Source organism: Centruroides sculpturatus, unplaced genomic scaffold (assembly GCF_000671375.1).
Source record: "Centruroides sculpturatus isolate CEXI.00-Female unplaced genomic scaffold, Cexi_2.0 scaffold241, whole genome shotgun sequence".
In the NCBI taxonomy this organism is placed as follows: domain Eukaryota; kingdom Metazoa; phylum Arthropoda; class Arachnida; order Scorpiones; family Buthidae; genus Centruroides; species Centruroides sculpturatus.
The window spans coordinates 56,843-83,566 of record NW_019384409.1 but is presented as its reverse complement, the minus strand read 5'-3'; the positions used below and the strand labels follow the sequence as shown (position 1 = coordinate 83,566).

Genomic DNA, 26,724 nt, shown 5'->3' with positions numbered 1-26,724 from the left:
CGAATTTAAACGTAAAATAATATTCTCAATTGGAAAGTTCGACGTTTAATCATGTGTCCAAGTTATCTGCCGATTTTATTGATATTTACTAATTAACTGCGGTGAAAATGTAATTTTTTATTTGAAAAGTTTTATGTAGGAAAATGAAATATGGCCATAAACTTGGTTCTGGCTATTACTATTCACAATACACTATTAAATAAAACAGCGTGTTACTAGGAAAAACCGCGATCGAAATGAGAACAATCGATATTTTAATATTTTAGTTGCCACAAAGCATTTCATTGAATTTAGACTATTCATATAACTCTCTACACACATACATATATTATAAGGATATAATCTAAATTTTGAACACTATTTCCGTTAATGAAACTGTTCTAAATACTTCAATATTCACAGAATTTCGTTCATACAGAGTTGCTTACCGTATTGTCTACTCTGTACGAGAACTACTAAGAAAAATAAAAATCGGAGTTATAAAACTGCGCATTCGTTAAATAGGCATATGCGAAGCAGATTGTAAAATTTAACGTGTGGGATAAACAACACTTCTCACCCGAATGATTTGCACCAAGTAGATAATGACCGAAGGATCCATCGTCCGGAACGGATACGTTCGTTCACCTGAACGCATTTTTCTAGTTTCATGTATCTCAATTCGTTGTCTTAAAAGAGTTACCTCCTAACCGAAAAAAGTTATTACTTCTAAATATTTCACAGTTCCACTGCGACTGAATAAAACCCCTGGAAAATATAAGTCTATCGTAAAGTTGAGACTAATGCAGAACATGATTTAAGCTGTTACGTGTTTTTTTACGTATTAATGCTATAATAATAGTTATAAGACGTTATATATATGATTGATATGATAAAATTCACAATGCTTATTTATTTTTATTGCGAACATTTCATACGGTACAATGCATACTTTATTAAATAAAAATTTATGAAGATACATAATAAATCTAAGCAATGAGTATTTAATCACCAAGGCTGCACGTCAAAAAACAAAACAAAACAAAAAACAGTTTTAAAGAAACAACATCCTGACTCAATAGGGGAGTTTACAGACCTCCAGGAACCGAACGCTGTCAATGGGGTAGTCATAGAGACGTACCAAAAAAGAAAAAAAAGCCCTCCCTCGATGAAACTTACAAAGGAGATACGAAATATCCGCCCACTCCATAGAAATATATGTAGGAGGCCCATCTTTATTGTCTGGTCTCTCGATTTTTTACACCTGCTCAAAAACGTACTTCTGATAGTCACTAAAAATATCAAATTCAGACCGAAGTAAAATTTATGACCAATTTTTTCCCGAAGTTATTCCTGTGGGAAAATAAATATAATTTTAAAGTGCAGCGAAGGGCAAAATAAGTTATTGTTTCAATACAAAAGGGAAATGTAAAGCAAAGTGTTTTATGTGGATGCTTAGAGCCGATGGCCGGAATGAAGGTCAATTTTTTGATAAACGGTAGGGCGTGAAACTTTTTAAAAACATTTTTGCCAATCAAAACGACCGAAATATTGAACGCAACAATTTTTCATATCATTACACACAAAAGGACTAGTCCATTGTGGACAACAATTCATCAATAAAACATTTATTACAATTTTAATTAAACATCTGTCGGTCGAAGTTCACGAAGCAAAAGAACTGTTTCTACATTCCACAATTCAATGTTTCAGAACGATTACAGAACAGTGAAATTTCGATTTTCATTTAAGAGATGTCATTCAGAGTTTTTATACCGATTTTATCTCAATCTGTTAAAAAGATAAGCCAAAAATACGAAATCTATTTATTAGTGTGTTAAAAATTTTATCAAACATTTGTTATGATATACAATTAATTTGTTACACAGTTTTATCGTACATATCGTTCTATATTCTTCAATTTTATTGGATATATTTAAAGATGTTAATCGATGACGAACACGACTCAAAGTTATATATATAATATGATGGAGCATTGGTAAACGAATTTATATTATACACGAATAGATTAATTAAATTTCAAATATTTAAAGACGAAATTTTATCATTTCGATATATTTTAAGTTGGATTCAAACCACTTTAAAGTTTCTAATGAGATCAAATTTTGAGTGTCTCGATCTGAAATTTAAAGAATACGGAATTGCCTAATTTAAACTGGAAGCAACGTGGAAATTGACTTCATATTTACTATAAATGCAAATAAAAAGGAAAAATTGTCACTTGCAGTTTAGAAGATAAAATTATTGTCACTGTAAATTGGCATCTTCAAGTATTAAAGTTTTCAGACTGATATTTTGTTCCTAAAATCGAAAATGCACGTAACAACGAAAAATAGCCTTTTTCTGTAATTTATATTGAGTATTTAAGCAAAGTAATTAACATAATATTTTTTAATTTTATAATTGTTCTAATCATTGATATAAAAAGAATGGTAAATTTGGAACCATTTGATCTTTTCTGTGAATCTCTCTATTAGTAGTTTTTTTTAAATAATAATTTTACTTTAGAATTGAATTATACCAATTAATATATTTTAAACTTATTTATTCGCAAGAAACAAATTTTTAATATCAAATTATATTCCAGTTAAAATTTAAAAACTCCACTGAATATATTAAACACAGTTGATTCATTGAATTAAATAACACGAAATTAAACACAAAAATCTGTTATTCATAACTTATTTAATATAATGAAAAAACAAACTTTTTTTAAAAGTAAACTTTACTGAATTTATTAATAACGTAAACATAAAGATATCAGCAATACTTATATTTGTTCGTCGAATATTCTATTCTTTTAGTGTAGGCTATAAGCCTAATTGTAAAAAATTGAATTCTTGTTTGAAGGATATAACGGTATCAAGAAACTCTTTTCCTAATTGATTTATGAAAACAAATTGAGCAGTAAAATTTAAAATTTGACCTTCAATCTATTTTTGAGTCTGACAAGATTTGCTCCAGATAGTCGTTACGGATCGTATTTGATAGTTCACAAACCTATCAAAGGAAAACATGAAATGACTTCATTTAAGAGAATTTCGGTTATTTGTTTAAAAGTCAAAAGTTCATTTCTAAGCTTAAAAATAAACCATTACATCTTAGAGTAAAGCCAAATATAGTGAAATCCTTTCCATATTAAAATATGAAAAAGATTTCAATTTGCTCGTGTTATTGAGTTTTCACACAAAATTGACAATATATACTGTATATAACGGATATGTTTTTATATAATTACACTATAAATCATGTTGAAAATCAATGCTTAATATATGTATTCTTAATGTTTATTTACGATTCCTTTGTTTAGAAATACATACAAGCATCAATGACCAAAACTATCAAACACGTCAATATTACCTATAATTATTATTTTATATTAAAATAAATATTGAAAATAAATTATTCTAATGGAGAATCTATTAACATTTTAAAATTGAAGTAAATCGTAAAAAATACTGTAAAGGAATCGTATAATAAACAAACATAAGCTAAATAAAATTTAAATAAATTCATCTTTTAGTATGGTGGTGATATATAAGACCTCCTGCATAGTATACAACTATGTGATTTATCAGAAAATAAAACAACTCAGGACCACTCACACAGAGGTACTAAGGGGGTGTTATAAATTCAGTCCTATTTAACAAATTTAGATGATTTTTGAATTAGTTTTCTTCCATTTCCGGCCATGATCTACATTCATCTGCCGAAAGAAAAGAAAAAAAAAACAGACCTAAAAGTTACAGTATATTTATATTCCCAGAACAATCGTACATTATAAATGAAACACTATAAAATACTATCAATACATGAACAGAAAACTGTATGCAGTGTCACAAAGAAATACAACACACTGATTGTTAATAATTTCTGTTTATTTCCTAAATTTTAATTTAATAATTTTATAATCTAGAGTGAATATCAAAAATCAAAATTAGATTATACACATTTAAGGCTAATTTTTACCTGAAAAAGAAAAGATGTTACTAAATTACGGACTCAAAATATGCATACATTTTTTTGTGACTCCTCTTTAGATGTCAAGATGGGATAGAGGTTGTTCATTTAATAAATAATATTAAAAAAATAATTACGTTTTAAAATAATTATTATGAAGTAATAATTATACTATTACTATGTATTGTTTATGTATGTAAAATATTTATATATATTTAGCCTAAATCTTTGATAAGTCTTACCTGTCTTATATCAAATGATACTTAACGAAACCAGAATAAAAATGCTTTTCTGAATTCAATGATAATTAATAGCAATAAAAATATAACAAACAAATGTCCACTTTTAAACAGCGTTCGTTACAACACAACAAACATTCATTGTACAGCTGGTGACAGAAATCGCATCTGCTCCTCTAGGATAATGTTTTATGCTCGCCAAGGCTAAAAATTTTTATTTGATATGGCTTCACTCTAAGATTTAAGTTTCTAAACACGACAATTATATTATGGATAAAATAAATTATATATATACAGTATAGAGTAGAAATTTAAAAAATTTTTTTTTTCTAAAACCACTTGTTATTAAAAAATCAACTCGAATGATCATTAATTTTTTTCATCACCATTAAAATTTAATTTTTAACAAAATAATATCACCTTGATTAACTAAAAATTTCTATACGTATATGTTATTTACACAGTTAAATATTGCAGAACACATTTCAATTAACTAAATTCAGCTTCTATTATTTCACAATAACTTATTTTGATTGTCTCCGATCTGCAAACAACTTTGAACAGCTGAATATATAATGACGTTCGATATTTGACTTCTTACAAAACCGGATAATTTTTTCAGTGAATTAAATATTCCATTGTCTTAGTTTATTCTAAAAAGTTAAAAATCAAACATATCTTAAGGAAAAACTTTTTCCACCGTATAAAAGAAACCAAATAATGGATTAAGATTATTATTTACCTAGTTTATTGTTGAGAATTCAATCTTTTTATCTAGGCGCATTTATTTATTACCAGAAAAAGAGAGATACAATCATATTAATTGGGTCACTTTAAAATATACATGAACATGGATAATGAATCATAACTATCGTACAGAATAAGGAGGAGAAGGAAAAAAAATTTCACGTAAAATCTTAAGAAAAGCACAATGAAAATGATTTTACTTGTATTTTTACTTTTATATATATATAACAAAAAGAAAAATAATTATTTATTTATAGCTTACAAAGGAAAAATAATTCAAATTTATTTAAATTTAAGAATTCTGAAAAATGTCTTCTATAAGTCTATCTGACAGTATTGTTTCTTTAACGTTTTTAATAATAAAGCATCTAATACGTATTTATTCAAGCTTCGCATTTGTGTATTACTAAACTTTTAATTAGATTTTCCTATAATAATAATAATTAACTGTTCTAAAAACAAATTTGGATTCAAAAATACAGAAACAGTTTATTTAATAAAATAAAAATAATCTAACAAACACTAATTCACTTTATTTGCATTATATATATATATAAAACAAAAAAAAAGTTCGAAGTTGGAAATCGTTACGTTTAAAAAATTTAAATTTCATTCATGTCAATCAAACACCATCGCTAAGTTTGCATTCTTAAGTTTTATAGCAACTTTTGAAAGAATTCCAATGAGTCACCAAGTCTATGAGTCAGCTTCAAATAGGTTATAAAATTATTGTTATCGTAATTTAGAAAATCGACACCTAAACAGCTATATACAAATTGAGTTTATTAAATTAATGTGTGCAATAAATTCAAAAACGCAACTAGTTAAATAAGATTATATTTCAGTTTAGTATTTATGAATAAATATGCACTACATCTACCTGCCATTTTATCTTTCAAATGTAACTAGTATAAAGTACAATGCAATGAACTTCTTTTACCTGGCTTCTTTCCCAGGGCGGGAAAATCATTCAAGAAACTTTACACGCGACCTTTGCCTACCTGTAGTTTACGAAACCTTTTATAGCAGGCGATTGTTTTGTAAAACAATTAGTAGATATTCTTTACATTATGTAATTCATTATATTGATTATATCTGCATGAAATCTCTGGACAAAGACATCAAAGCTTTCTATCCTAACCTTAATCAAAAACTTTTTTGAACTGCTGAAGAGTTAAAGAATATATTAATACAAATTGATCTACCAATCCTTAGCAACTATAAAATTTTCTAAAATAACTTTTTTTTCTTTCGCAACGAACCTATTCAATCGTATAATCGCAGGAGGAAATGATAAATTTATTTCAGAGACTGCATTCTTTATCGTTCTGAAAATCAAGTTTGCTCGCTCATTCGCTTTAATAAATGATCTGAAAGTTTGCAAAGTGTTAAGGGAAAATCATACCGTTGATTCTTGTTAATTGGGATGGACCATTTTTAAACTAGGCTAAGAAATGGGATCGACGACATAAACAAATATGTAGTTGTAGGATCCAATCCAAATCTAAGTGCTCTGAAGTGTCGAACCTACTGCCTTACAAGTTTGTCAGATCTATGAATAGTAAATAGGTTAAAGTGAGTCACGGCCTTTACATATACATTTCTAGTTTTTCGGTGATGAACCAGTTGGAATTTTGTTTGAAAGTATTGTTATTATTGGTATTAAATAATATATTAATCCAAGAATATGTAAATCATCAATTTAGTTACCTGTAAACTAAAATAAAGCTTTTAAAAAGTTTATTTATATCTGTAATAAAATTATATACATATAAAATCATGTATACTTTTGTTGTAATTCATTATTTGAATAGAATCTATATTCGTATCGTATTTTATATATCGTATAAATTGAACAGAATGAAATAGCGAAAACCAATTTATTCAGAATAATGCTAGTTTCCACAACGTTAAACGTCATGGAACAACAGTGTAGGTGTAGTTCCATTCCCTCCCCTTCTTCCACGCTCAACTCTTTCACTATCGACAATTTTACAGGTACCGTACTGTACGTCCGTACGTCACCTTCTACCCTATAATCAAAAAAGTTGTGCTCACATTTCCTGGAAACCACGAGACCAGTAGTGTACTAAAAATCTACACGCAAACAGTTTTATTTTTTTTTTTTAAGATTATGACCTCATCGTTGCTAGCTATATGGTATCACGTTCTATTATTCAAAATTACTCATATATTATATTAACAGACTTTGAACAGTGTTTTTTCTTTATAATAGATGATTGTCAATTACATATATTTGAAGTTGTTATTCATCGTTTGCTATTGTTAAGTGATAAAAGACTAGAAGCTAAAGTATTGTAACTCTGTCAGATATTTATATGAAATCCTACTTACCTACAATATTATCCGCACAAGGTAGACAGTAAATAAACACAGTATGCTCTAGTCCCCTATCGACTTTGGCGCGATCATGTGGACTCCACAAAGAACCTTTAGAGAAATGTGCGATAGCAGCGTTCCTATCGGGACATTTGTTAACCAACGATTAACATTATCTCCCCAAAGGTCCGGGAAACGAAGCTATTATACTCAAAAGACACGCCTTCCATATACAATGGAAGACCGTAAAGTTATTTTTCGCTTAATGATTATAATAAAAATTATTATTAGATAAATTCCAATTTTTATACGTATGAAATTTAATTTTTGGATATTAAATAAATCCTTGTGCCTTACTTTTTTTTTTATAATTTAACATTTATTTATCTCAACTTTTAAATGAAACAACCTTGAGATATTTGCGATAATTCATGCTTAACTGTCTCTAGCAGCAGGTGCGGTGCATATTCGTTAATATAACCCACCTGCCATTCCTCTCTAAACTCATAACGCAATCTTTACAAGTAAATCTTATCTAGACCCTTAAAAAAATTAATTTAAAAACTTGTACAGATTTTAATTAGTAATTAAGAAACCAATCTAATATTTCATAACATCAAACTTTAACACTATAAAAGTTTATTTTACTTAACTTATATTTTTAAACGGAAAAAAAATTCTGCAATTTTCAATATACCAAAAAGCCAAAATTCAACTCAAACAAAATATAAATATAAATATCCAGTTTTAAAAAATTTTTGTAATTGAAATATTCTTTTTAAGTCAAACAAAACAAAATTAAAAATAAAAACAATGGTTCAGTTTACAGTTTAACACAGTAGGCTTGTTACATTGAACTCCAATGACTAGAAAGTTTACTTAGAAATAAATTTTCATAGAAAAAATATATGATTAATTTTTGTTTAAATAAATTTTTACTAAATTACATTTATTACACAGTTTTCGTTATTATTACTGTTGTTGTCANTATTGCTAGTAAAACCCTGTGTCAAATTCAACTATTTAATTAATATTTCTATAGTTTATAAATGTCAATGTCAACTTTGGTGCTACTCAATAAGAAAAATTAAATTCATGTCCAATGAAAAAAATTATGGCAAAAAGTATATCTGAAATGTTAAGTTTCTCTAAAACTCCTTTAATATTAATTAACAATAAAATAAAATTGTGACATTCAACTTAGTTTCTTATTAAGTAGGAATAATAGGCAATAAATTAACATTGTTAAACAGCATAAGTTTGTGATAAATAGATATTAAGAATTTCTGTTCAAACATCAAACTTTACTAAGTTGCAGCAATTATTAAGATTAAAGGTGAGCCAATTGATTAAGGACTCATTTTAAATCTACGAAATGGGCTTGTGTAACATTCCTGCTAATATGAAATTTGTTTAATGTTACAGTACAATATACAATAATTTTAAAACTGTTCTTTCATGAATATTAATAAAGTAACACAATTTATTTTCTGTTCAATTAATGCCCTTTTGATATGAGAATAAAATCATATAATACTATGATTCTAGCATCTAACTCAAAGCCAAGTTACAAATAAGGCAAATTTTCATGTCTTGCAATATTTTTGGCTACTAGTATATAAATTAACCAGTGCAGATGAACCATACAATAATTCTTCTCTAGATATTTTTAAACAGAACAAGTATTTATTTTTAAATTGCTGAGTGGCATATACATTTAAAATTTAAAAAAAGGATAAAACTTTGTAGTGTGTTAGCATATTAAATTTTGAATGAAAAAAATTTGATTTTAAAATTTACAAAATAAATAAATTATTATATTTAAAAATTTTTAGGACAAAATTTATTTATATAAGATTACAAAATTGACAAAATAAAATCAAACTAAACTGACTGACAGTAACTTTTAGGTAGTAATCCATAAAGCAATTTACAGTTTGTTTATTATAGAATTTTTTCCTTACAATAAGACACTGATTTCTTACTACTATGAGTTTTATAAGATATTAAATTTAAAATAATTTTCACAATATACTTGATTACAGGATGATTTGGATAAACTGGCAAATAAATTTTACTAGTTAATAAACAATTACTGGTAAATTATCTGTAAGACTAAATTTATCTATCTGCTGATAAATTTAGTGATAAGATAACCATGTTACTTTAATTAAAACTTTAAGATAAAAGATAAAAGAGTTTCAAGTAAAATATTGGAGATAAACAATCATGTTTTAAAAGAATTAAGAAACTAAACTTTAATGAAACAGTGTTTATAAAATTACATGAATTAAGCTATTTTTCTCATTAAGTATTTTAAAATTTTAAAAGCTTTCAAAAATAATGAAAATGCTTAAAATTATAAATCAATCTATTATATAGAAAACAAATAGATCAATATTTTTACATTCACATTCACAGTAATTGCTATTTTGATTTATATAAATGATTTAAATGTTAAATACTAGTATAATACTCATATCTGATATTTAAAAAAATTCCACTGATTTCTATCATTTACAGTGAAAAATCTTATTTCTTGATGAGATAATTTATTCTTTGTATAGCTAAAGGCATAATAAGAATGGAATGGAGCATAACTGGTATCATTTCTACATGAGGAATTATATGAATTTAAAAAAAAAGGATAAAAACTATTTTAAAAAATAAGTTTCAGGAACTTAAAATTTTTGTATATACAAATAACATTTATATAAAAGGAATTTCATTTTTCTAGACAAACTATATAAATAATGTATTATTTAGGATACGCTTACCAAAATATGCCAAAATCATAATTTTCTTTTAGTTTCAAAAATAAATAATATAGATATGTATTTGTGTGTGCATTTTTTAAATTTTAATGATATAATTGAAAGTGATATATGCAACAGGCATAATAATGATAATTTATAAAATTTCAACAAAATGCAATAAAGATATTTATCTACAGAAATATCATTTGAACAGTCATATTTATTTTTAAACAAACATGACCAATCATGACTATTAAAAACATTTCCTACTTTTTTTTTATTTACATACAACTTAACTATGTCAATAAATGTTACATAATCATTTTTTAAATAGATAATTTGACTTCTACTCAATTAACATTTTAAGCTGAAATTTTGATACTATCCATCATGACTATATATTACATTATGCTCAAAAGGAGAAATTGGCTTTTCATGACTGGCTTTGTTCCAAACCCTCAAGGGATAGGCAACATCTGAACTCTTACAAATTTACCTCACTAATGTGATCATTAAATTGACTCAACAGCCTAAGGCAAAAATGCACTCCAGGTGCAAGCAGGTCAAGAAACTTATCTAACACAATATATTTCATATCATGTTAAAATATTTAAGTCTCTATTGCTATTTTGAAATGATTATTAATAAATATATATTTATAAAGATGTAGATTAAAATTTATATTATTAACTTTATTTTTTTCAAATTTTTAAATCATTTTAAAATTAACATTTGCTTTTTTCTTATGCCAATATGGATTTCTTAAAATAACTACTTTAAGTAAAAAAATTAAAATTTGATTTGAGCAAAGAAAATACAGTAAAAGCAATCATATATCCTATTCAAATTAGGTAAATGTATCTATTATATAATAAAGAAATTTTTATTTTATTCAATTACTGCATTTAATTTACATATAATTAAAAATAATTATGCAAAAAAATTTACATATCTTTATGAAAAAAAAAAACAGTAAGATTAACAAATATTTTTCATAGTAACTTACTGAACAATAGTTTCTTTTTTTATTTAATTTATTCATAAAATTAAAAATTATATTAATATTTTAAGAGAGAATATAATAAAATTTAAGATATTATTTAAAATTTTATATATATGAAACACATCAAAAACTAACATAATTGAAAATTAATAAATTAAAGTTTTTTAAAAAAAAGTATTAAACTATCATTCAGTTTACATCAAATAAAAAAAGATGAAAAACTACAAAGTAAATATTAATTTTACTTAGAAATAAAGCACACTATTTTTGACTTCTCAGAGAAATAAACAAAAAAAATTAATAATATACTTAACATAATCAGTTAAAAAACTAAAACTAATACATATTATCATCATCATATTACTAAAATAAAGTAAATACAAACAGAAAATATACTCACAGATCTATATTTTTTAAGAAATTCCTCAAGCAAGCATTGTCTTTCCAGGGATTTTAGCCACAAAGCATGCCATCTCTTTTCCAAGTTGGAAGCAACTTTTCTAATGTGATGAGCATCCCAACTCAGAGGGGGCCCTGTGTCATCCACACGACAACTTACAAGGCGATCGCAAGATTTCAATAGAGCAGATACGTATTTTCCTCTCGATTCGATTTTCTTTTGCAGTGCCTACCCAAAAATAAAAATTATAATTATATGGCAAATAAAGATCGTTGATAACATTGTTCTCTTCAAAGAAACTTGACCTTAACTTCGTCATGATTTTAGTTTCATGACCAGTTTTAGCACGTGTTTACGACGCGATAATATGAATGCAGATTAGTTTTTAAAATAATTTATAATTACGATATTAACAAAGAAATATAACTAAATAACTGATGTAATCACCTATAATTATAGAAGAAAAAAGTAACAATAATTCACTCTATTACTAATTGCAATCGAACGGAACGAACGAAAACGATTAAAATTTAATAATATGTTCGTGAAAATATAATTTCGGCCATGTGGAAGCTCTATTATAACAAAGCTTAATCATTTACTATGTAATTATAATAATATACGCGTATTACCTCATCCAGTTTATATTTTGAACATCGAATAATTGATAAGCGATGCATTGTCAACATTAATCATCGGAGGATAAAAGTGTATGATAGACAACGCTAAAATTTTCGATGAAACAAGTTTTTATTTATATTAAAGTTGTTAAAATGACTAAAAAAATATATGATTTTGTATTTCTAATATAATTAAAAAATAATTTACGATACAAACTGCCGCCATATATGGATGACAGGAAAGCAGTCGTACCATCTGGAAAATTATGTATATTATACATACTACTACTACCTTTTTAAAATAGCATATAATTAAAGTGTGGAATAAACCTACTTAAATAATTACATTTCCCTTTTATTATTTGAAACGAGTTTACCCTAAATTTACGAATTTAAACGTAAAATAATATTCTCAATTGGAAAGTTCGACGTTTAATCATGTGTCCAAGTTATCTGCCGATTTTATTGATATTTACTAATTAACTGCGGTGAAAATGTAATTTTTTATTTGAAAAGTTTTATGTAGGAAAATGAAATATGGCCATAAACTTGGTTCTGGCTATTACTATTCACAATACACTATTAAATAAAACAGCGTGTTACTAGGAAAAACCGCGATCGAAATGAGAACAATCGATATTTTAATATTTTAGTTGCCACAAAGCATTTCATTGAATTTAGACTATTCATATAACTCTCTACACACATACATATATTATAAGGATATAATCTAAATTTTGAACACTATTTCCGTTAATGAAACTGTTCTAAATACTTCAATATTCACAGAATTTCGTTCATACAGAGTTGCTTACCGTATTGTCTACTCTGTACGAGAACTACTAAGAAAAATAAAAATCGGAGTTATAAAACTGCGCATTCGTTAAATAGGCATATGCGAAGCAGATTGTAAAATTTAACGTGTGGGATAAACAACACTTCTCACCCGAATGATTTGCACCAAGTAGATAATGACCGAAGGATCCATCGTCCGGAACGGATACGTTCGTTCACCTGAACGCATTTTTCTAGTTTCATGTATCTCAATTCGTTGTCTTAAAAGAGTTACCTCCTAACCGAAAAAAGTTATTACTTCTAAATATTTCACAGTTCCACTGCGACTGAATAAAACCCCTGGAAAATATAAGTCTATCGTAAAGTTGAGACTAATGCAGAACATGATTTAAGCTGTTACGTGTTTTTTTACGTATTAATGCTATAATAATAGTTATAAGACGTTATATATATGATTGATATGATAAAATTCACAATGCTTATTTATTTTTATTGCGAACATTTCATACGGTACAATGCATACTTTATTAAATAAAAATTTATGAAGATACATAATAAATCTAAGCAATGAGTATTTAATCACCAAGGCTGCACGTCAAAAAACAAAACAAAACAAAAAACAGTTTTAAAGAAACAACATCCTGACTCAATAGGGGAGTTTACAGACCTCCAGGAACCGAACGCTGTCAATGGGGTAGTCATAGAGACGTACCAAAAAAGAAAAAAAAGCCCTCCCTCGATGAAACTTACAAAGGAGATACGAAATATCCGCCCACTCCATAGAAATATATGTAGGAGGCCCATCTTTATTGTCTGGTCTCTCGATTTTTTACACCTGCTCAAAAACGTACTTCTGATAGTCACTAAAAATATCAAATTCAGACCGAAGTAAAATTTATGACCAATTTTTTCCCGAAGTTATTCCTGTGGGAAAATAAATATAATTTTAAAGTGCAGCGAAGGGCAAAATAAGTTATTGTTTCAATACAAAAGGGAAATGTAAAGCAAAGTGTTTTATGTGGATGCTTAGAGCCGATGGCCGGAATGAAGGTCAATTTTTTGATAAACGGTAGGGCGTGAAACTTTTTAAAAACATTTTTGCCAATCAAAACGACCGAAATATTGAACGCAACAATTTTTCATATCATTACACACAAAAGGACTAGTCCATTGTGGACAACAATTCATCAATAAAACATTTATTACAATTTTAATTAAACATCTGTCGGTCGAAGTTCACGAAGCAAAAGAACTGTTTCTACATTCCACAATTCAATGTTTCAGAACGATTACAGAACAGTGAAATTTCGATTTTCATTTAAGAGATGTCATTCAGAGTTTTTATACCGATTTTATCTCAATCTGTTAAAAAGATAAGCCAAAAATACGAAATCTATTTATTAGTGTGTTAAAAATTTTATCAAACATTTGTTATGATATACAATTAATTTGTTACACAGTTTTATCGTACATATCGTTCTATATTCTTCAATTTTATTGGATATATTTAAAGATGTTAATCGATGATGAACACGACTCAAAGTTATATATATAATATGATGGAGCATTGGTAAACGAATTTATATTATACACGAATAGATTAATTAAATTTCAAATATTTAAAGACGAAATTTTATCATTTCGATATATTTTAAGTTGGATTCAAACCACTTTAAAGTTTCTAATGAGATCAAATTTTGAGTGTCTCGATCTGAAATTTAAAGAATACGGAATTGCCTAATTTAAACTGGAAGCAACGTGGAAATTGACTTCATATTTACTATAAATGCAAATAAAAAGGAAAAATTGTCACTTGCAGTTTAGAAGATAAAATTATTGTCACTGTAAATTGGCATCTTCAAGTATTAAAGTTTTCAGACTGATATTTTGTTCCTAAAATCGAAAATGCACGTAACAACGAAAAATAGCCTTTTTCTGTAATTTATATTGAGTATTTAAGCAAAGTAATTAACATAATATTTTTTAATTTTATAATTGTTCTAATCATTGATATAAAAAGAATGGTAAATTTGGAACCATTTGATCTTTTCTGTGAATCTCTCTATTAGTAGTTTTTTTTAAATAATAATTTTACTTTAGAATTGAATTATACCAATTAATATATTTTAAACTTATTTATTCGCAAGAAACAAATTTTTAATATCAAATTATATTCCAGTTAAAATTTAAAAACTCCACTGAATATATTAAACACAGTTGATTCATTGAATTAAATAACACGAAATTAAACACAAAAATCTGTTATTCATAACTTATTTAATATAATGAAAAAACAAACTTTTTTTAAAAGTAAACTTTACTGAATTTATTAATAACGTAAACATAAAGATATCAGCAATACTTATATTTGTTCGTCGAATATTCTATTCTTTTAGTGTAGGCTATAAGCCTAATTGTAAAAAATTGAATTCTTGTTTGAAGGATATAACGGTATCAAGAAACTCTTTTCCTAATTGATTTATGAAAACAAATTGAGCAGTAAAATTTAAAATTTGACCTTCAATCTATTTTTGAGTCTGACAAGATTTGCTCCAGATAGTCGTTACGGATCGTATTTGATAGTTCACAAACCTATCAAAGGAAAACATGAAATGACTTCATTTAAGAGAATTTCGGTTATTTGTTTAAAAGTCAAAAGTTCATTTCTAAGCTTAAAAATAAACCATTACATCTTAGAGTAAAGCCAAATATAGTGAAATCCTTTCCATATTAAAATATGAAAAAGATTTCAATTTGCTCGTGTTATTGAGTTTTCACACAAAATTGACAATATATACTGTATACAACGGATATGTTTTTATATAATTACACTATAAATCATGTTGAAAATCAATGCTTAATATATGTATTCTTAATGTTTATTTACGATTCCTTTGTTTAGAAATACATACAAGCATCAATGACCAAAGGTATCAAACACGTCAATATTACCTATAATTATTATTTTATATTAAAATAAATTATTCTAATGGAGAATCTATTAACATTTTAAAATTGAAGTAAATCGTAAAAAATACTGTAAAGGAATCGTATAATAAACAAACATAAGCTAAATAAAATTTAAATAAATTCATCTTTTAGTATGGTGGTGATATATAAGACCTCCTGCATAGTATACAACTATGTGATTTATCAGAAAATAAAACAACTCAGGACCACTCACACAGAGGTACTAAGGGGGTGTTATAAATTCAGTCCTATTTAACAAATTTAGATGATTTTTGAATTAGTTTTCTTCCATTTCCGGCCATGATCTACATTCATCTGCCGAAAGAAAAGAAAAAAAAAACAGACCTAAAAGTTACAGTATATTTATATTCCCAGAACAATCGTACATTATAAATGAAACACTATAAAATACTATCAATACATGAACAGAAAACTGTATGCAGTGTCACAAAGAAATACAACACACTGATTGTTAATAATTTCTGTTTATTTCCTAAATTTTAATTTAATAATTTTATAATCTAGAGTGAATATCAAAAATCAAAATTAGATTATACACATTTAAGGCTAATTTTTACCTGAAAAAGAAAAGATGTTACTAAATTACGGACTCAAAATATGCATACATTTTTTTGTGACTCCTCTTTAGATGTCAAGATGGGATAGAGGTTGTTCATTTAATAAATAATATTAAAAAAATAATTACGTTTTAAAATAATTATTATGAAGTAATAATTATACTATTACTATGTATTGTTTATGTATGTAAAATATTTATATATATTTAGCCTAAATCTTTGATAAGTCTTACCTGTCTTATATCAAATGATACTTAACGAAACCAGAATAAAAATGCTTTTCTGAATTCAATGATAATTAATAGCAATAAAAATATAACAAACAAATGTCCACTTTTAAACAGCGTTCGTTACAACACAACAAACATTCATTGTACAGCTGGTGACAGAAATCGCATCTGCTCCTCTAGGATAATGTTTTATGCTCGCCAAGGCTAAAAATTTTTATTTGATATGGCTTCACTCTAAGATTTAAGTTTCTAAACACGACAATTATATTATGGATAAAATAAATTATATATATACAGTATAGAGTAGAAATTTAAAAAATTTTTTTTTTCTAAAACCACTTGTTATTAAAAAATCAACTCGAATGATCATTAATTTTTTTCATCACCATTAAAATTTAATTTTTAACAAAATAATATCACCTTGATTAACTAAAAATTTCTATACGTATATGTTATTTACACAGTTAAATATTGCAGAACACATTTCAATTAACTAAATTCAGCTTCTATTATTTCACAATAACTTATTTTGATTGTCTCCGATCTGCAAACAACTTTGAACAGCTGAATATATAATGACGTTCGATATTTGACTTCTTACAAAACCGGATAATTTTTTCAGTGAATTAAATATTCCATTGTCTTAGTTTATTCTAAAAAGTTAAAAATCAAACATATCTTAAGGAAAAACTTTTTCCACCGTATAAAAGAAACCAAATAATGGATTAAGATTATTATTTACCTAGTTTATTGTTGAGAATTCAATCTTTTTATCTAGGCGCATTTATTTATTACCAGAAAAAGAGAGATACAATCATATTAATTGGGTCACTTTAAAATATACATGAACATGGATAATGAATCATAACTATCGTACAGAATAAGGAGGAGAAGGAAAAAAAATTTCACGTAAAATCTTAAGAAAAGCACAATGAAAATGATTTTACTTGTATTTTTACTTTTATATATATATAACAAAAAGAAAAATAATTATTTATTTATAGCTTACAAAGGAAAAATAATTCAAATTTGTTTAAATTTAAGAATTCTGAAAAATGTCTTCTATAAGTCTATCTGACAGTATTGTTTCTTTAACGTTTTTAATAATAAAGCATCTAATACGTATTTATTCGAGCTTCGCATTTGTGTATTACTAAACTTTTAATTAGATTTTCCTATAATAATAATAATTAACTGTTCTAAAAACAAATTTGGATTCAAAAATACAGAAACAGTTTATTTAATAAAATAAAAATAATCTAACAAACACTAATTCACTTTATTTGCATTATATATATATATAAAACAAAAAAAAAGTTCGAAGTTGGAAATCGTTACGTTTAAAAAATTTAAATTTCATTCATGTCAATCAAACACCATCGCTAAGTTTGCATTCTTAAGTTTTATAGCAACTTTTGAAAGAATTCCAATGAGTCACCAAGTCTATGAGTCAGCTTCAAATAGGTTATAAAATTATTGTTATCGTAATTTAGAAAATCGACACCTAAACAGCTATATACAAATTGAGTTTATTAAATTAATATGTGCAATAAATTCAAAAACGCAACTAGTTAAATAAGATTATATTTCAGTTTAGTATTTATGAATAAATATGCACTACATCTACCTGCCATTTTATCTTTCAAATGTAACTAGTATAAAGTACAATGCAATGAACTTCTTTTACCTGGCTTCTTTCCCAGGGCGGGAAAATCATTCAAGAAACTTTACACGCGACCTTTGCCTACCTGTAGTTTACGAAACCTTTTATAGCAGGCGATTGTTTTGTAAAACAATTAGTAGATATTCTTTACATTATGTAATTCATTATATTGATTATATCTGCATGAAATCTCTGGACAAAGACATCAAAGCTTTCTATCCTAACCTTAATCAAAAACTTTTTTGAACTGCTGAAGAGTTAAAGAATATATTAATACAAATTGATCTACCAATCCTTAGCAACTATAAAATTTTCTAAAATAACTTTTTTTTCTTTCGCAACGAACCTATTCAATCGTATAATCGCAGGAGGAAATGATAAATTTATTTCAGAGACTGCATTCTTTATCGTTCTGAAAATCAAGTTTGCTCGCTCATTCGCTTTAATAAATGATCTGAAAGTTTGCAAAGTGTTAAGGGAAAATCATACCGTTGATTCTTGTTAATTGGGATGGACCATTTTTAAACTAGGCTAAGAAATGGGATCGACGACATAAACAAATATGTAGTTGTAGGATCCAATCCAAATCTAAGTGCTCTGAAGTGTCGAACCTACTGCCTTACAAGTTTGTCAGATCTATGAATAGTAAATAGGTTAAAGTGAGTCACGGCCTTTACATATACATTTCTAGTTTTTCGGTGATGAACCAGTTGGAATTTTGTTTGAAAGTATTGTTATTATTGGTATTAAATAATATGTTAATCCAAGAATATGTAAATCATCAATTTAGTTACCTGTAAACTAAAATAAAGCTTTTAAAAAGTTTATTTATATCTGTAATAAAATTATATACATATAAAATCATGTATACTTTTGTTGTAATTCATTATTTGAATAGAATCTATATTCGTATCGTATTTTATATATCGTATAAATTGAACAGAATGAAATAGCGAAAACCAATTTATTCAGAATAATGCTAGTTTCCACAACGTTAAACGTCATGGAACAACAGTGTAGGTGTAGTTCCATTCCCTCCCCTTCTTCCACGCTCAACTCTTTCACTATCGACAATTTTACAGGTACCGTACTGTACGTCCGTACGTCACCTTCTACCCTATAATCAAAAAAGTTGTGCTCACATTTCCTGGAAACCACGAGACCAGTAGTGTACTAAAAATCTACACGCAAACAGTTTTATTTTTTTTTTTTAAGATTATGACCTCATCGTTGCTAGCTATATGGTATCACGTTCTATTATTCAAAATTACTCATATATTATATTAACAGACTTTGAACAGTGTTTTTTCTTTATAATAGATGATTGTCAATTACATATATTTGAAGTTGTTATTCATCGTTTGCTATTGTTAAGTGATAAAAGACTAGAAGCTAAAGTATTGTAACTCTGTCAGATATTTATATGAAATCCTACTTACCTACAATATTATCCGCACAAGGTAGACAGTAAATAAACACAGTATGCTCTAGTCCCCTATCGACTTTGGCGCGATCATGTGGACTCCACAAAGAACCTTTAGAGAAATGTGCGATAGCAGCGTTCCTATCGGGACATTTGTTAACCAACGATTAACATTATCTCCCCAAAGGTCCGGGAAACGAAGCTATTATACTCAAAAGACACGCCTTCCATATACAATGGAAGACCGTAAAGTTATTTTTCGCTTAATGATTATAATAAAAATTATTATTAGATAAATCCCAATTTTTATACGTATGAAATTTAATTTTTGGATATTAAATAAATCCTTGTGCCTTACTTTTTTTTTTATAATTTAACATTTATTTATCTCAACTTTTAAATGAAACAACCTTGAGATATTTGCGATAATTCATGCTTAACTGTCTCTAGCAGCAGGTGCGGTGCATATTCGTTAATATAACCCACCTGCCATTCCTCTCTAAACTCATAACGCAATCTTTACAAGTAAATCTTATCTAGACCCTTAAAAAAATTAATTAAAAAACTTGTACAGATTTTAATTAGTAATTAAGAAACCAATCTAATATTTCATAACATCAAACTTTAACACTATAAAAGTTTATTTTACTTAACTTATATTTTTAAACGGAAAAAAAATTCTGCAATTTTCAGTATACCAAAAAGCCAAAATTCAACTCAAACAAAATATAAATATAAATATCCAGTTTTAAAAAATTTTTGTAATTGAAATATTCTTTTTAAGTCAAACAAAACAAAATTAAAAATAAAAACAATGGTTCAGTTTACAGTTTAACACAGTAGGCTTGTTACATTGAACTCCAATGACTAGAAAGTTTACTTAGAAATAAATTTTCATAGAAAAAATATATGATTAATTTTTGTTTAAATAAATTTTTACTAAATTACATTTATTACACAGTTTTCGTTATTATTACTGTTGTTGTCATCCTCATTACCACTCCTAAATTTCAAAATTCATCAATTTGGAAAATTAAGTCAATTGTTGAGAATCCAAAAATTTGTTAATAATTTTAATTTACTAAAAAAAAAAAAATAAAAATAGATAAACAGCTTTTAGAATTAATTTAAACACCTAAATAAGAAAAAATATTTTAATTGTATTAATAATCACAATATATCTTTTACTACCTTACATTAATTTTCATAATTTTGTAAAGGACAAGTTTTCAATCAATATAACAACCATATTTAAAAATTTCATTTTTGCTACATCTCAAAAGACATTAAATACATCTAGTCCATGTGTAATCTTAGTACTGTCTGAACTTTTTAAAAAATGATTGTTTTATTTAAAATAATTTGTGTCAAATGTTTTCTAGCTATTCAAATAATTTTTTAAAAATCATGATTAAAATATTATGTAATCATTTTATATAGAAAATTTATGTATGACAAAGAAATTTAATGCAGATATGATTGCAGATAACCAAAATAAATTCTTTGAATGAATGAACATTCTGAACACAAATGTTTTTATAAAAATCAATTTGTGTTCAGAATAGAATCCATTATTATTAATATAAAGGAATGATAGGAATAAATGATTAAATTGTAAAAATTGAGGATGACATAGTAAGGTTGTGAACTGGTAACCTACAAGTTAAGCAATATTTTTTCTAATTATTTGAGCTTCATATTAAATTCAATTCAATACAATAGTACAAATACAAAGTTTTATCTATCTAATAAAAGTATCTTAATTCTCATAATCTTTGTTTACATAAAAAAATAAAGAAATGATATATTAGAAAAATAAATTCACATCTTAGAAATCAACTATAGCAAAAAGTTTAATGAAAGAAAAACATTTTTAAGTCGAACAATCCAAATAAAAATACCTATTTATTCAAATAGGTACTTTTTTTTGGATTGTTCAATACATACCTATCTATTTCAATACATACCAGAATAATAGAGCAAAATATAAAATTTTAAATACAACAAAGTAAAATAAATATAATTTGGCAAAAATAGTATAATACGTAAAAACAGAGTCGTAGCATATGAGATGGGCAATGGCCATCCAGTCATCCAGGAAGATGATCTTCATTAAGCTGAAGGAGCTAATAGAAATCGAAGACTCCTTATCCCACACACACCCAGACACACTGGCCAGAGAAAACGCTAGTCCCCACCTATGAGTGCCTATCTATTAACATGCGGGAGCAATACTGGTACTGCAAGAAACTGAACTGGATGCTGGAATTCCAAATACCTAAAACCCACCAGCGCCCCACTTTCCCCTTTGTTGTTTGGGATGACATACAACCACCTAGCTTCACCGTAGACATGCTCAAGTATAGACTGACCTTTGCACCTCCACTGCTCAAGTGTAGGGCCGGATACCCCATCCCAGACTTGGAACACCTGATAAACAGCCTCCCAAACACACAGAAGGAGTATTACAGATGGATATCCTCAATAAAGGTTAGAACTACTAGAGAACAACTGGAGATTATAGAGCTAAGGAACAAACAGACACATGAGCGAATGGATACGAAAGAATGGAATTATTCTCATGAGAGCTGATAAGTCCAAAACACTGGTCCTCACGAAGCACAGCTCCTACCAGCAGGGTTTAAAAGAGCACATCAATAATACTATGTGCGAGAAAGTAAAAGACAATGTAGTAGACAAGTTGCAGGCTAAGGTCAAATGTTTTGCTAACTCTAAATTGGCCAAGCACCTAGCACTACATGACATTGTAGTTGATTCACCACACATACACTATGCTCTTTGCTTACGCAAAAATGCATAAAGTGGGCCAGCAACTATGCCCAATTGTAGACAAAGTAAGGTCACCAACAAGAAAGCTTGAGAAAGCTATTCACAACCTTCTAACCCCCCCATCTGGAGGACTACCCTCACACCATAAATAAACCAACTGACCTCATCCGCCACAATTTATGACAATCTTGGACTTCAAGTCTATGTGCCCCTCGGTGAAGCTCCCTCCAGCATTCTGCTTCCTTAGAGATTTTTTATTTAATGCAGTTCAGGACCATACACTACACCAGCAGATACTTGTAGTCACTCATCTCATATGCTATGACTCCGTTTTTATGTTTGACGGCACTATCTACCAACAGGGAAGAGGTGTACCAATAGTATAACATGAAAATAAATAAATAACAATATAAAATAACAACAATAAAATAATAATGTAGAAGGTCCCATTAAAGGACAGTCAAGTCAGAACTCATACTCTTCTACACATTAGACAGAGAGTCTGCGTCCCTTAATTAATACAGGTAGAAGTTCTGTTGGCTTTATATATGAGGTGTGTTTTTAAAGTAAGTACTGTTCTGATATTAAAAAAAACACACGTGCAATTTTTTAAACAATTTTATTCTTACATGAAAGCCTGTACCTTAATCTACTTTTCAACATAATTTCCTCCAATATTAGGCCACTTATCATATCTTACAACCAGCTTCTGAATTCCATCCTCATAGAAACCTGGCACCCGATTTGCCAACCACTGCAGCACAGACATTTTGACATCACCATCATAGCGCTGACCACCTATTTGTTTTTTCAAGTGGAGGAACAAGTGGTAGTCACAAGGCACTAGATCAGGGCTATATAGAGGGTGATCAAGTTGTTCCCAGCCATATGATGTGATAAGGTCTTGTGTTCATTGAGCCACATGCGAATGGGCATTGTCATGAAGCAAGACAAATCACTTTACTAAGCTTACCACACCTTTTGTTTTGGATTGCACAACACAGTATAGTTAAGGTCTCACAATGTGTCTCGGCATTTATTGTGTCACCCCAAGGCAAAATATCCACCAGCAACACCCCCTGCCTATCCCAAAACACAGTGCACATGATTTTGCAGGCTGAAATTTTTTGCTTGAACTTGACTTTCTTGGATGATGTTGAATGCCTCCCTTCCAGGGATTACTGTTTGGATTCTGGTGTAACATGAACCACCCACGTTTCATCGCCAGTGACAATTTGGCTTAAAAACTCATCACCTTCATCACTATACCACTCAAGGAAAATCAAAGCACTGGCTAAATGTTTGGTTTTGTGCACCTCTGTCAGCATTTTGGGTACCATCATGAGCACAACTTCTGATAATTTAAGTGTTTGTCACAATTTCATAAAGAACACTCCTTGAAACTTGAAGAAAAGTTATTGTAAGATAATGATAAAATAGTAAAGCATCTGTTTTCTTGAACTTTTGCATCAACTTTCTGCACAAAGTCTTCAGTAACGACAGACTGTCACCTACTATGCTCCTCGTCATGGACATTAATACGACCATCTTTAAATGCTCTAACCCAGTGGTCGGCAACCTATAGCATGCGGGACAATTTTCTGTGGCACTCTGATTGAATAGAAATGTAGTAAAAATTAAATTTTAATTATTAATTTTTGAATTCCTTTATAACTGGACCAATTTTGAAACCATATATAACAAAATTGGTAGAATTATATTGGCACCTGAAATAACACTATAACTTAGGTTCAGCACAATACTGCTCAAAGGTTGCCAACCCCTGCTCTAACCCATTTTCTTACCAACACTCAATGTTTTTTCCACACACCTCACTAATCTGCTGATAAATGTCAGTTGCTTTCACATCTTTTGCATTAAGAAAATGAATCACTGCATGCACTTCACAATTTTTAATTGTCTGAAGCATTTTAATTGAAGGATTTTTAATTGTCTGAAGCATTTTAAACACAGACAAACAAACGTAAAACGAACGAATGCTTCTGTAGTGGCTAGCCAACAGATGTAGGTACACAGCACGCATTTGCAGAACACCAACCGCAGCACTGTAGCAGCCCATTTTAAAACTGTACTTACTTAAAAAACATGCCTTGTATTTCTAAGGTCTCTAATTTCCTAAGTAAGTTATGTTGAGGCCCTTAGTTGTCTGATGATTCTAGCATATTCCCATTTGACCTGTACTTCCTGTTGGTTAGCATTTACTGTTATTGTCATATTGCAGAGTTTCTTATCAATGACATACTGTACTTGGGACTATAAAATGAAACCTACAACATATGTTAGTGTCCTGTTAAATCATGGTTTGGAATGTTCAACTAATCAAGACCTATCAACTTTAATGAAATGAAAACCTTTTCAACATAACTTTTGCTGGAGTTTATTTCTAAGGTATGAATTTATATTCTGACATTCCCTCTAATTTTTGTATATTTGTTAAATAATATATTGCTTGTAATTTAAAAATAAGTAAATTTCATACAATGCATTCTTTAAAAAAATGTTTATTTTTTTTGATTTTTTAAAACTTTTAAAGAAAGTAATTTTAAATTTTTCCCTAAGAAAAGCTCCCACGATTCTTTTTATTAGAGTAGATCCCTTTCCTTAGGCCAAGCATTCTTTTATAATAAAAATAAATATTTGCAGCTCATTTTTTCAAAATAAAACAATATTGTGACCCATAAATCCCAAAAGATTGCCAACCTACTTTAAAGGAATGCAAAAACAATTGTATGTGAAATGTATTTAAAAAAATGAAATATATGGAAATACATAAATCTAAAAATTGAAAATGGAAAAAGCATTTCATAAAAGTACTTCCAAACATAATTGCAGATAACATGATTCAAACAGAAAAATTTCTATGATTATAATTTAATAAATACAGGTAACCCCTGTATAACACAGCACTGCTGTAGCACGAATTCACTCTAACATGGTTCGAGAATTGGAAACATCCCCTGTATAACACGGTGGTTTTATAGCGCGGGTTCACTCTAACACGGTTCAGGAATTGGGTGAAACCCTCGTACAACACGAAATGTAATAAAGGGTGCGTTCTTTTATACATCAGCATAACTCCGCATGAGCATTCTAATTGTTTCCGTGGCTACTTTGAATGCTTTTTCAATAAATAATCCATTTAGTGGTTAAATTTTACAATTGGGACCCTTCTTTTGCCTCTAAAAGCTCATTTTAGAGGCAAAAAAAGGGTCCCAATTCCTCCATCACGATATTATCGATAGTGCGGGCGCCGCCATCTTTCTTTCCTACAAATGCCTACAAACAGCAGTGCACTCCCGTTGCAGAGCGACCGCTATTAACGAACGAACCCAAAAACTTACCAGTTGATGATGCTCATGCTGAGATCATCATATAGGATGATTAATCCTCTGGTAAAATATTTACTTAAATAATAAGTATTTCACCTTTGAAAAAAATGAATAATAAACCCGATTTAAATAAGGATTTAACAGCATGTTTTTTAAGTTTTAAAACCTAACCCCCCTTTTCGCACTAGTTCTTTGTTTCGTATAACACGGATTCGCATAACTCGGCAATTTTTTGGAACATAACTCCCGTGTTATACGGGGGTTACCTGTACAGTAAAATATCATAAGCTACACTTTCTAGAACAGCAACTGTCTTTGCAATTTATTTAAAAAAAATATCATGTCCAATAATCACTTTGGTAACATTAATAAACTTTTTACCACTTTACACATTTCATTTAATAGANAGACAAACTATTCATATAAACTATCAATACAATAATACAAAAGTTTTAAGAATAAAAATATGTATATATTAGCCAAATAACAGACATGAGCAAATGTCTGGAAACCCAACCATATGTTTTGTATTAGTCTTTTGTTTCATATAGAATGGATTTGCATAACACAGCACTTTTTCAGAATGTAACTACTGTGTTATACGAAGGATACCTGTAAACAAAAAGTAATAAAATTTGTTTTAACTGTTTTTAATCCTTCATTGTTTATAATGTTGGTTTTTCAATGTCATTTTTAATTTAGAAAATAAAAAACAAGTCTGCTGGTACAAAGTCCACCAAGTAAACAGGTTGTTGAATTACAGTTGTCCTGTGTCCCAAGTGGCTGAAAAGTGATGAGTTAATAGCTATGTCTGGGCAAGCACATTGTCATGGTGAAGCATCTAGCAACTCTCTCTCCAA

The 26,724-nt window shown here is 28.1% G+C and overlaps 1 protein-coding gene across 1 annotated transcript in view; it reads right to left on the bottom strand.

The window, feature by feature from the left end:
* The window catches only part of LOC111618986, a 140,704-nt gene that overhangs the window by 59,334 nt on the left and 54,646 nt on the right, over window positions 1–26,724 (bottom strand). The window contains exons 8-9 of the mRNA XM_023360615.1: window positions 11,428–11,673; window positions 560–685 (exon numbers count right to left, since the gene is read on the bottom strand). Coding sequence (XP_023216383.1) covers window positions 560–685; window positions 11,428–11,673 — 372 coding nt within the window. The remainder of the gene's footprint in view (window positions 1–559; window positions 686–11,427; window positions 11,674–26,724) is intronic.